Raw genomic sequence first — 12,379 nt, 5'->3', positions numbered from 1 at the left:
TGCTCCCTCATTCCCTTCCCCTCCCCGTCACTCCTTCATACCCCAATCTCCCCCTCCCCCCACGCTCCCTCATCCTCTTACTATCCCCTGCACCGCGAGGGTTGCTCATTCCTTCGCCTTACCCTCAACCACTGCCACTCTCCCTCATCCCTATAACTGCCCCAACTTTCCATCATCCAATCTACCTGCCCCACCTCATTAGTCCTTCACCCCCATTCTCCCTCATCCCCTCTGCCTGCCCCCACACCCTGTCCATTACTCTACCCTTTCTACCCCTCCTGTTGCTCAGGTAATGTTCTCTCCACTGGGCTGTAACTCCCACCTTTTAAATTGTTTTATCTGCAGTGTCTGAATGTAAATTATATTCTGGTGAGATGCTGGATAAAGTTAATGCTGAAATTGTTATCCCATGGCAAATAAACATGCAGTTGTACCTTTCTGTCAGCTTACATGTGATCTATTACCGCTGGAACCCTATGGAAACCGACTGTGGCTAATACTCACTGCTCATCTCTCATTCAGCCAAGGTGGGTAGGTGGTTTTCACGTGGCCCCAGGCTGCTCTCTGGGAGAAGTCCTCAAGCCCAGTTGAGATAATTGCCCTCATGCACAAGTACGGCGAGGTACAGGTAGGATGAAATCATACTTGCAGTGCCTTTGTAGGTACAAAGTTACAGACAGTGCATGAAGTTACATAAATATTATACCATACACTGGGGGCGGGGATAGACCACAACCGCAAGACCCTAGCACAGGAAAGACAGTGCCTGGATGGTTAGTCCATGAGTGGTATGGTAGCACAGTGGTCACACAATCGCTCTGTCCTTGGACTGCATTTGTCGTTGCCTCACTGTGTGTTTTGATGTACGTTACAAATAAAGCAAACCTCGCTGTGTCTCTTCGGTGGTGTAAGAGGTGCTTTAGTGTTCTGTTACCGAGGTAGGGGTGGGGTTGTGCAGCTCATTTCAGGAACCATAAAATATAGGAGCAAAATTAGGCCATTTGGCCCATCAAGTCTGCTCTGCCATTTCATCTTGGCTGATCCATTTCCCTCTCAGCCTCAGTCTCCTGCTTCCTCCCCTTATACCTTCATGCCCTGACTGATCAAGAACCTATCAACCTCTGTCTTAAATACACCCAGTGACTCAGCCTCTACCACCACCTGTGGCAACAAATTCCAGATTCACCACTCTGGCGAAAGAAATTCCTCCTCAGGACTGATTTGTCCTTGGTGGGGCTAGGCATTTGTTAAGTGGAGCTTGGTGATGTAAGTGGAGGCTGTTCCATGAGTGGATAACACTGGCAGTGGCAGTGTGATTAGATTGCAGCAGAACAAAACTTTGATTCGCTTCACTTTGTCTGCATTCTGATTGCCAGACCATAGAAAGATAAGGAAGCTTTGGATATGGTACAGAAGTCCTGACAGGGAGATGTAGGGAAATGAACCTAATAGAGGCAGGTGGGGTTAGCATGGGCAGACCTCAGGGTTAGCATGGGTGAGGTGAGCCAAAGGGCCTGTTTCTGGCTCTGTACACATTGATTCTAGCAGAAAGAACAAGATCATTCAGCCTAGAGGCTTGTTCTACCATTCATCAGCAGGCCATCCTTAGCCCTGAGTAGCTTGGTGCCCTGTCTGGAGGAATTCATGCAGTGGCCAACTGATTTACGATTCCAGTGCAGCAGTTTCCTGTCAGTGACCCAACACTTAGCAATCCATGACCAGATACATCCTTACCAACCCTGCTGGTGACTCCGTCACTGTCTAGATACCATTTTCATGGCTGTTCTGCTTACAGTGGCATGCAAGTTTGGGCAGCCGTGATCAAAATTTCTGTTACTGTGAATAGCTAAGTGAGTAAAAGATGACCTGATTTCCAAAAGGCATAAGATGACACATTTCTTTAATATTTTAAGCAAGATTACTTTTTTATTTCTATCTTTTGCAGTTTCAAAATAACAAAAAAGGAAAAGGGCCCGAAGCAAAAGTTTGGGCACCCTGCATGGTCAGTACTCAGTAACACCCCCTTTGGCAAGTAGCACAGCTTGTAAACGCTTTCTGTGGCCAGCTAAGGGTCTTTCAATTCTTGTTTGGGGGATTTCTGCCCATTCTTCCTTGCAAAAGGCTTCTAGTTCTGTGAGATTCTTGGGCCTTTTGCATGCACTGCTGTTTTGAGGTCAATCCAGATATTTGATGATAATTAGGTTGGGGGACTGTGAGGGCCATGGCAAAACTTTCAGCTTGCGCCTCTTGAGGTAGTCCATTGTGGATTTTGAGGTGTGTTTAGGATCATTATCCTGTTGTAGAAGCCATCCTCTTTTCAGTTTCAGCTTTTATTATAGACGGTATGATGTTTGCTTCCAGAATTTGTTGGTATTTAATTAAATTCGTTCTTCCCTCTATCAGTGAAATGTTCCCCGTGCCACTGGCTGCAACACAAGCCCAAAGCATGATCGATCCACCCCCGTGCTTAACAGTTGTTGAAGTGTTCTTTTCATGAAATTCTGCACCCTTTTATCTCCAAACATACCTTTGCTCATTGCGGCCAAAAAGTTCTATTTTAACTTCATCAGTCCATAGGATTTGTTTCCAAAATGCATCAGGCTTGTTTAGGTGTTCCTTTGCAAACTTATGGCACTGAATTTTGTGGTGAGGACGCAGGAAAGGTTTTCTTCTGATGACTGTTCCATGAAGGTCATATTTGTGCAGGTGTCGCTGCACAGTAGAACAGTGCACCACCACTCCAGAGTCTGCTAAATCTTCCTGAATGTCTTCTGCAGTCAAATGGGGGTTTTGATTTGCCTTTCTAGTAATCCTATGAGCAGTTCTCTCAAAAAGTTTTCTTGGTCTTCCAGACCTCCACTATTCCTGTTAACTGCTATTTCTTAATTACATTTCCAACTGAGGACACGGCTACCTGAAAAGGCTTTGCTGTCTTCTTATAGCCTTCTGCTTTGTGGGCATCATTTATTTTTAATTTTCAGAGTGCTAGGCAGCTGCCTAGAGGAGCCCGTGGCTGCTGATTGTTGGGACAAGGTTTGAGGAGTCAGGGTATTTATAAAGCTTTGAAATTTTTGTCACCTGGCCTTTCCTAATGATGACTGTGAACAAGCCATAGCTCTAACAAGTAAATTTAAGGTCTGAGACCTTTGTAAAAGTTATCTGAAAACTCAAATCTCTTGGGGTGCCCAAACTTTTGCATGGTGCTCCTTTCCTTTTTTCACTCTAAAATTGTACAAAACAAAAATAATAACTAATCTTGCTTAAAGTGTTGAGGAATGTTTGATCAGTTCATCTTCCACTCACTTAACTATTCAGTTACAGGAATTTTGACCAAGGTGCCCAAATTTTTGCATTGCACTGTATATTTCTGGCAGTGAGAATTCTTGTCAGCTCAGCAATGTGGTGGGGCTGACTGACCACTGTCCTTTGAGTGAGGGGTGTGCAGCAACAACCAGGTCACCCTCCAGATCAGCTTGCAACTGCAAGTTCCTACTGGCTCCTCAGCCACCTGCTGTTGACTGCTGCTTTGGTGAGACTATAACTCACCACCAACACACTTGCCCCTGTATTTCCAAGTTGCACAGCCACTCAAACTCAGTGAAAACAGATCGTTGGAAGCTTGAGGCTGGGCTGAGAAATGTTCAGTGACCTGAACCATTCCCACTTCTCCACAAGCAGCCCTGTATCCAGTAGTTTGTACAACGATTCCATCTTCACAGCAGCAAAACAGGCTCTGCTTTGTGTTTGATCACTGGCCTTGGCTGGGAGCCCTGGCTGGCCCCCTGCTCTTCTCAACTTCTGGTCTTAGCCAGAGAGCATCCAGCAGCTGAGCCAGTGCTGGCCCAAGGTCAGCCACCCAATCTCCCCCCCCAAACAGGTACTGCCCCAAATCTGAGTGGACGACCCAAGGGTCACTATTTACAGTATATGGCTGTGTGAGAGTCACTAGTCAGTTTACAATGCAGGCATGTGAGGGTCAGTGTAGGAGGGTGACTGTTTACACAATTTACAACACAAGGCCAGAGCAAGCGTTACTGTTTATTTATGGTGTACAATGCACAACAGTGCAAGGATCATTGTTTATTCAGTGTACAACACTAGACAGAGGAAGCATCACTATTTTTCACGGTGTACAGCACACACCTGTGCAGAGGTCACCATTGCATATCGACTGATGGGTTGGAAGTGAAGAGGAAAGGGAAATACAGTAATTCATAATTCTGACAGTGGCCGACATGTCGGGTCTCAGTGAGCGTTAGCTGCCTTGTTGCTCCTGTCTCCCTCGATATCTGTCATACTCACTACTTCTTCAAGGGCTGTCGGAAGTCACGCCCTGCAAACTTCGCTTTGGCTCCCAGTTCTTCTTCAATCCTGCAGGAAGCACAGGAAGAGTTAGTAAACACAGAACAGGCCCTTCGGCCCACAGTTGTGCTGAACCAGCTAAAGAGCAAACTACTAATCCCTCCATCCTTACATTCCTGTACCTATCCAAACATCTCTTAAAAGCCTCTATTGCCTCTTCAGAGCGACCCCCAGCCTCCGCCACTGCAGGAGAACAATCCGAGTTGATTCAGCCTCTCATGATAGCACATGCCCTCTTATCAAGGCAGCATACTGGTGAACCTCTTCTGCACCCTCTCCAAAGCCTCAACTCTCAAGGCTGCATTCCCCATCCCCAGGCAAGCAGGGACATGGACTCGGGTACACCAATATCAAAGGTTTACAGGTATATGGCCAAAGACAGGCCACTGGGACGAGTGGATGAATCATGGTGAGCATGGATAATAGGACGAAGGGTATGTTGACCCACAATGGTGAGCCAACTGCACAGGCATAGAGGAAACTACCCCTCAACACCTACCATGTATAGTTCCCGAGGTTGTATACAAAGAGATTGGAGGCAGGGTGAGGGTGGGACAATGACAGAACACAGAACCAGCCTGTTCTCTACCCCCCCCCCCACCATACCCAAAAATCACCCTCTGAGTCTCACCTCATCAGCTGGTTGTACTTAGACAGACGCTCAGACCGACAGGGGGCCCCAGTCTTGATCTGCAGGAGAACAAGTTTCAGTGACCTATCAGAGACACTCTTCAGACAGCTCTCCCCCCTCTGATCAGTCAGCATGAATGACAAACAGAGCCACCCCCCACCACTCCAGGATCTGACTCACCTGGCCGGTGCACAAGCCCACAACCAGGTCAGCGATGAAAGGATCCTCTGTCTCGCCAGAGCGGTGACTCACCATCACACCCCAGCCACTGGTCTGAGCCAGTTTGCAGCTGTGAACAGAGGCAGTTGGTTAGAATGCGAGAGAACGAGCCCTGCCCTACCTACCCCACTGGTATGGCACTCCAACCGGGTAGAGCTGCCACCCCAGAGCGCTGGTTCAAACCCACCACCGATGTGCAGACTCCAGTTAGACAGCATTCTACCCACCCCCCAGGGAGCTCTGGGTCCCTCCCAAAGACTGCTGTAAACTGCCCACAGTGTGGGGTAGAGTCTGCAGGAGTGGGCAGAATGGATTAGTGAAATGGGTGATTGTGGTCAGGACAGACTTGATGAGGTGAAAGGCATGTTGTCACATTCCATAGCTCCCTGGGACACTGCAGAGCATCATTAGCACAAACCCCAACCACTCAGCTACAGAAACCAGCCCTTCAGCCCATCTAGTCTGTGCCTGGTCCAATCAACCTGCATCTGGACAATAGCCCTCAATACCCAGTTGTGTACCTGTCAAATTTTCCCTTAAATCTTTAATCGAACCCACATCCACCACTTGTGCTAGCAGCTTGTTCTACACTCCCTCCACCCTGAGTGAAGTTTCCCCTCATGTTCCCCTTAAAATCTACACTTTTCCCCCTTAACCTATGATCTGCAGTGTTAGTTGCGCCCAACCTCAGAGGAAAAAGCCTACTTGCAGTTACCTCATCCATACCCCTCAGTTTTGTATACATCTATCAAATCTCCCAATATTCTCTCACACTCCAGGAAGTCCTATACTCATCCTTTCTCTAATACCCCAAGTTCCAGCAACATCTGTGTACGCTGTAAAAGATCAACGTGGAGGCAGGTGAGTGAGGTTGGATCACCAATATAAGGTTGGGTAAATGGAGCGTGGCTTGTTCAGTTGTGGGGCGGTCAGCTGCAGGGGAATGCAGTTACAGGAAGTATTGAAAGATAGGCGATATCCTGGGAGCAGTGCTCGTGTGGACCGTGCCACATCTCCACCTGTGCCAAGGAGAGAGGAGGGATGGAGTTGGTAGCAGGGACATGTTTCTATATTTAACCCGTGATCTCTCAGGCAGCGGCAGTCAGCTGTAGGGAAAGGTCAGATGTCTCCAGGTCACTACTCCAAATGGTCGTGGCATTTCAAGTTGCATCTCATAACCCAAATTACCCTTTCCATCGCTGTTGGTTTCTGAACTCTTGTGATGGCTTCATTGATAACAGGAGGGAGCAGGCAATTCAGACCATTGAATATTGCTAGCTTACTCATGCCCAGGGCTCATTTCCTCCAAAAGTACACTGCTCATGGAAGCCCACACAAAAGCTCAAAGCAGAATGTGTGCTTGGATTCCCCACCTCCACAACCCCCAGACATTCTCCGATACCCCTCATCCACATATGCAGATGCCCCCACAACACCTCTTCAACTCCACCCTACCCTTCTTGTCCATCTCCCCAACACTGATCCCAAAACCCCCTCCACATCCCAGCACACTCATTCTTCCCAGCCCCCACACCACAACCTTTGAAGCTGCTACCCAAAACCTTGACCCCCGATGCCCTTCCCCGCACCACTCACGCCTGGATGGACTCTGTAACCGTGCCAATCTGGTTCACTTTCAGCAGGAGGCAGTTACAAGCCGCCTTGTCCACAGCCGTCTGGATACGCTTGGGGTTTGTGACAGTGAGATCATCCCCAACGATCTGAATGGTTGTTCCCTTAGTGAACTTGCTCCAGTTCTCCCAGTCATCCTGGTCAAAGGGATCCTCGATGGACACCACTGAGTGAAGGAGAGGGAGAGAGTCAGCAAGCAGAGCCCTATTTCTCTGTCCCAGCCCCATCACCCCTCCTGTCAAGAGAGCCCTCGAAGGACATCACTGCGAGTGGGAGTGGGGTTTGGAAGAGTCAGGGATCAGAACCCAAAGACCCTCCCCCAGTCACAAAACCCTCACCTCTCCATCACCCTGCCCCAGGGCAAAGACCCTGCCATTGACCCCGTAACTCCCACCCCAGTCACAACCCTTTCTGCCCCAATCACTCCCCCCCCCCCACCCAGCCATGGCCTCCCCAACCCCCTTTCCCACAGTCACATACCCCCTCCCACTTACCCGGGTAGTTACTGACAAAGCTCTTGTACAGATCTGCCAGCTTGTCGCCTGAGATGTAACGGCTGGGGTCATCCGGAGACTTGAAGTCCAGGTCGTACTGCCCCTTGCGGAAGAACTCTGATGCTGCCACGTCCATCCCGATGACCACCTTGTCGGAATAGCCGGCCTTCCCGATGGCTGACTTCAGCAGCTCCAGAGCTGGGGAGAAATCCAGGTGGCTTTTTAACACGAGCACCCAGTGGATCCCCTCACTGCCACCTCCAAAGAAACTCCCCTTAGCCCCAGCATCCTGTCAAACACTTCTCCCCACCCCAAACACAAGATCACTGATAACCCTCACCACAGCCACAATCCCAACCCTAATCTGAAGGGGGCAGTCATAGAGCAAATCCCTGGCACCATTCAGAGACCAAAGTTCAGTGCAGTGCCCAGACTGTTCCTGGAGACCCGGCCGGCAAATTCTCCAAACGACACAAAGTTGTCCCTGATCTTGTTACCTCTCCAGTGCTAAATTGGGCCCTGACATTTGAAAGTGAAGGTCAAAGGCCATACTAGAGGTGCTGATAACAAAGGTCAGCTCACACACCCTTCCCACAGACTCGCAGCAGCTGCCCCGGAGGGCTTGGCACACTGCCCACCAACAGCTGGTGCCCCTGCTCAGCAACGACTGGCCAGCAACCTGCTCCATCTCAAAAGAGAAGCCGATAATCAGCAAGTGCTGTAGCGCTGATGTTGGGTCACCAGCTACCACACACATTCCTCTCCAAAGGACTAAAATTTTTTTAAAAAGCTGAGGTTTTATGGGGTGGTGGCCAGACCACATTGAGATACTGAGAGTAATTCTGGGTCCTGCACCCAAGGGAGGATGTGCTAGTCCTGAGGTGGTTCATGAGAATGAAGCCGGGAATGAAAGTGTTAACAGGAGCATTTGATGAATTTGGGCCCATACTCGATGGAGTTAAGGAAGATGGTTGGTGGGACACCATTGCACTTACTGGATATTGAAAAGTCGGGGTAAAGGATGTTTCCTATAGTGGGGGAAATCTAGTGCCAGAGGGCACAGCCTCAGAATTGAGGGACATCCCTTTAGATCTGAAATAAGGGCAGAGGGCAGTGAACCTGTGGAATTCATTGCCACAGAGGTGTGGAGGGGGGTACATTTAAGGCAGAAATTGATAGGTTCTTGATTGGAAGGGGTTAGGGTTAATGGGGAGAAGGTGGAAGAATGGGTGTGCAGACTCAATGGCAGAATCCTGCACCCATGCGTAATGATCTGTGGTCCTGAGAACTGTGATCCATCAGCCAGTGATGGCTAGGAACTGTCCAACCCTGTGTCTGTAGCTGCCTGAGATTTCTGCTCTCTACCCCTTTCAGCAGCCCAGGTTCATCTGAGGGTGCTGTAGGCCCCTGGGGAAGGTGCAAGTAGCAGGTCAGGGGAAACAACCCTGGACAACTTCATCCTGGGCCCCTTGGTGGTGGTGGTGGACGGATTTCTCAGTGGTTTGGGGAAAGATGGTGAGGACCCCTCATCTTTTGGCCACACCTTACATGTCTAATGGACCTGAAGCAGAGACTTTGAACAATGAATACCCCCACCTCTCAACAGAACATCTCTTACCTTCGTTATTCTCCAAGATGTTAGGAGCAAAGCCCCCCTCGTCACCCACGTTGGTGGCATCCTTGCCGTACTTGGCCTTGATGACGCTCTTAAGGTTGTGGTAGACCTCAGCCCCGATGCGCATGGCCTCCTTGAAGTTTGCAGCTCCCACTGGCAGGATCATGAACTCCTGCATGGCCAGCTTGTTGCCTGCGTGGGAGCCACCATTGATCACATTGAAAGCCTGCAAGACAAGAGGGTGGAGTGAGTCCAGCTTGTCTGCCAACCCAACGCCAGTAACAAGCCCAGCATTAGCTTGCTGCTGACACAAGGCCAGTGATAACCTGCCTCCCCCCGAGTTGTGATTGAGCCCCCTCCACCTGGATCTGGACATGCACAGGGTGGGGAGGTGACAGTGAGGAGCACTCACCGGGACTGGGAGAATCACTTCGGTGTTACCAGCGAGGTCGGCAATGTGGCGGTACAGAGGCACACCTTTCTCCTTTGCTGCAGCCTTGCAAACAGCCAAGGAGACTCCCAGAATGGCATTGGCACCAAACTTAGCTAGGGAAGACAGCAACAATTACCATTCAGTCTGCAGGGTTAACACAGCAAGTGAAATAGGGAAGAGGGGGTGGAGCCACACTTACATTTGTTCTCGGTCCCGTCGAGCTTCAGCATGAAGTTATCGATTTTCTCCTGTTCCACCACCGGCAAATTCTGTAGACAAAGTGGATGGTTAGATCTGACCCACCACGTTCCAGAGGGATTTCACAATGCAGCAAGAGCACAGGCCCATCTCCTGGACGGAGCGCACTTCAAAAACTTATTAAATCAAGGACACAACGGGCCAGGGAATGCCCATTAATTCCCAAGGCAGCCTGCACACACATGCTGGAGGAACTCAGCAGGTCAGCCGGTATAGGAGAGAGGAATAAACAGTCAACGTTTTCGACCAAGACTGGAAATGAGGGATAAGAATAGGAAGGTTGGGGGAGTGGAAGTAGGTTAAGATGGCAGGTGGCAAGTGCGACCAGGCATGGGGGGCGGGCGAAATAAAATGCTGGGAGGTGAAAGGTGGACAAGGCTGAAAGAAATGAGACAGTAGAGGAGACTGGACCATGGAAGAAAGGGAAGGAAGGAGGTGAGGAGGCAAAAAAAAGAGGGGAGTCAGAATTGGAAATGGAAAAAAGAGGAGGGGAGGGAAAAGCTACAGCAATCAATGTTGAGGCTGGAGGCTACCCCGAAGGAACACAAGGTCTTGCTCCTCCAACCCAAGAGTGGCCTGTTCATGGCTGGAGACTGCTCAGTAGTTCCAGTCCCTCTCCAGCCTCAGAGGGCTTCAGCAGCAGCCCAATACAGGGCACAGGCCAGGGTGCTGGCACGCCTGCAATCTTTGCCCTATGCTTCTGCAGGCATGGGGCCAAGCAAAGTGCAGAGGGGACATTCACAAGGATGATCCCAGGAATGAATGGAGTTTGAGAGAGAGACAGCTCTGCAGTCTGAAGCAGGATCTCATTGAAACTTACAGAATACTGAAAAGCCTACATAGAGTGGATGTTTCTAATAGTGTGAGTGTCAAGGATCTGAGGACACAGCCGGCAGTGAGGGTGTAGGGACATTACCTGTTTGATGAGCTCTGGGCCTAAAGTGTCATTGATGTGCTGTATGGCTTTCAGGACCCCTGTAGGAACAAAAAGACAGATGAATGATGGCTGTCCGGAAGACCACAGCCAGCACTGCTTTCAGCCTGACACACAGTGCAGTGATCTCCTAGCAACCGGAGCAGAGGCGCTCAGACAGATGGCCTCTCTGCTCAGTGAGTGATTGTAACTTAATCCACAGCTCCAGACAGAATGAATGAGACAGGGCTGCAGGAGGGGGTGGGGAGAGGTCAAGCCAGTAACCTGCTGTTCACAGTGGAAAGACCACTGTCCCACAGCTGACCCAGTTTCAGGGGAATTGACCCCAGAGGGAGGGGGGCATTGTTACTCTGGCTGTGGCAGTGATCCAACATTCCCCCCCACCAACCACTGGATCAGCCCCAGCTGCTCAGTTTCACACTCGTTTCATGGGGGGAGGATGGCGGTGGGGAGAATCAAGGGGAATAATGTTGGCCATTACCCTCCTGTTCCCAACTCTGAGCCTAATGGAAATTCCTTACCTTTGCCCAGGTACCGGGACTTGTCACCATCTCTTAGCTCCAGAGCCTCATAGATGCCTGTGGATGCCCCACTGGGTACCGCAGCACGGAAGTGGCCTGTGGGAGGGGGAAGAAGAGCAGAGAAAGAGGTCAGAACAGCCAAACAGATTTAACTATGGCCAGCTCTAGTCAGTGGCACCACCCCCCACGCAACCGTTCCCCCTCACCACCCTGGTCCCACCCACCCAGCCACCCTTACACACCGCCCCCACCCCACCCCACCACCATCCCCTCCTGCTCTGGGAACCCTTCATCCACCCGCATCCTCTCCGGTCCCCGTGTCCCGGTGGGCAGCTCACCTTTGGCCGTGTACAGATCGACTTCGACCGTGGGGTTTCCCCTGGAGTCCAGGATCTCCCGGGCGAAGATCTTATGGATGGACATCTTCCGTTCCTGCAACACATCGATCCGTTACCGGGGAAGGGAAGTACGGACGGCGGGGGGGAAGGGAGAGAAAATGAGAGTAGGGTACACCCCACCCCAGAATCTGGAGTGTAGGGTGAGGAACCCGTGGAGTCTCGCCACACCAATGGCCCAAACCCTCAGGAGCAGCGTGCCCGATACCGGCGGGGCGCCACCTAGGGCTAGCCGCGTGCCAATGGGCCGAACAGCCTGATTGGCAACTACAAACACATGGATACAAGCCGGGCGGTATGATTGAACAACACACAGCATGAGAGAAAGGGGAAGCCGGACGAGCAATGTTGGAAGTGGCAGGAAATAACGGAGTGGGTGGGGAAGGTAACGAGGCCGGGAGCAGCATCTCATCCGCCTCCCCCTAGTGCGGTCTCGAAAAACCCTTACGGTCCCTCATCCTGTACATTCTCAGATACCTGGAGACCTCCAGAACCCACCCTCAAGTATCCCCGGGGAGAGCCCGTCCACACCCTGCAGGAACTAACCTGCCGCACCGCCGCTCTGCCGCTCGCTGACGCAGCCACTTCCTGCTCTGCATTTTAAAGCCTCCCGTCCACCACGCCCACCGCCGCGTCAGGGACCATCCGCATTTTCCAACCGCTCTTTCGGGCGCTGTCTCCTCCACACACGTGTTCCAAATCGCGGCCCGCCTGTCTCTGCTTGCCGGCGCCGCTGAAACCCAATCCCCTCCAGCTCGCCGTCACTCCCTAACTCGGCTGCACTGACCTAACTTGACCAAGCTTCGTTCCTCTAGATCGGACTTACGCTGACTCTTGGCCTCAGCACTGTCTCCACTTCACCATTCCATCCTCGTCTTCTCTATA

The 12,379-nt window shown here is 51.0% G+C and overlaps 1 protein-coding gene across 1 annotated transcript; it reads right to left on the bottom strand.

Moving 5' to 3' along the window:
• Nucleotides 1-4,025: 4,025 nt before the first annotated feature.
• LOC140197913 (beta-enolase) lies at nt 4,026-12,142 on the bottom strand. The gene is made up of 12 exons (XM_072258511.1): nt 12,041-12,142; nt 11,438-11,531; nt 11,100-11,195; nt 10,561-10,619; nt 9,586-9,655; nt 9,366-9,499; nt 8,957-9,179; nt 7,339-7,536; nt 6,809-7,010; nt 5,174-5,282; nt 4,994-5,052; nt 4,026-4,371 (listed from the first exon to the last, which is right to left on the bottom strand). The coding sequence occupies exons 2-12, from the start codon at nt 11,520-11,522 to the stop codon at nt 4,302-4,304; spliced, it is 1,305 nt and encodes a 434-aa protein (XP_072114612.1). The 5' UTR covers nt 11,523-11,531; nt 12,041-12,142; the 3' UTR covers nt 4,026-4,301.
• Between the last annotated feature and the right edge of the window lie 237 nt (nt 12,143-12,379).

This window comes from Mobula birostris, chromosome 5 (genome assembly GCF_030028105.1).
Source record: "Mobula birostris isolate sMobBir1 chromosome 5, sMobBir1.hap1, whole genome shotgun sequence".
In the NCBI taxonomy this organism is placed as follows: domain Eukaryota; kingdom Metazoa; phylum Chordata; class Chondrichthyes; order Myliobatiformes; family Myliobatidae; genus Mobula; species Mobula birostris.
This window is presented reverse-complemented; position numbering and strand designations above follow the sequence as displayed.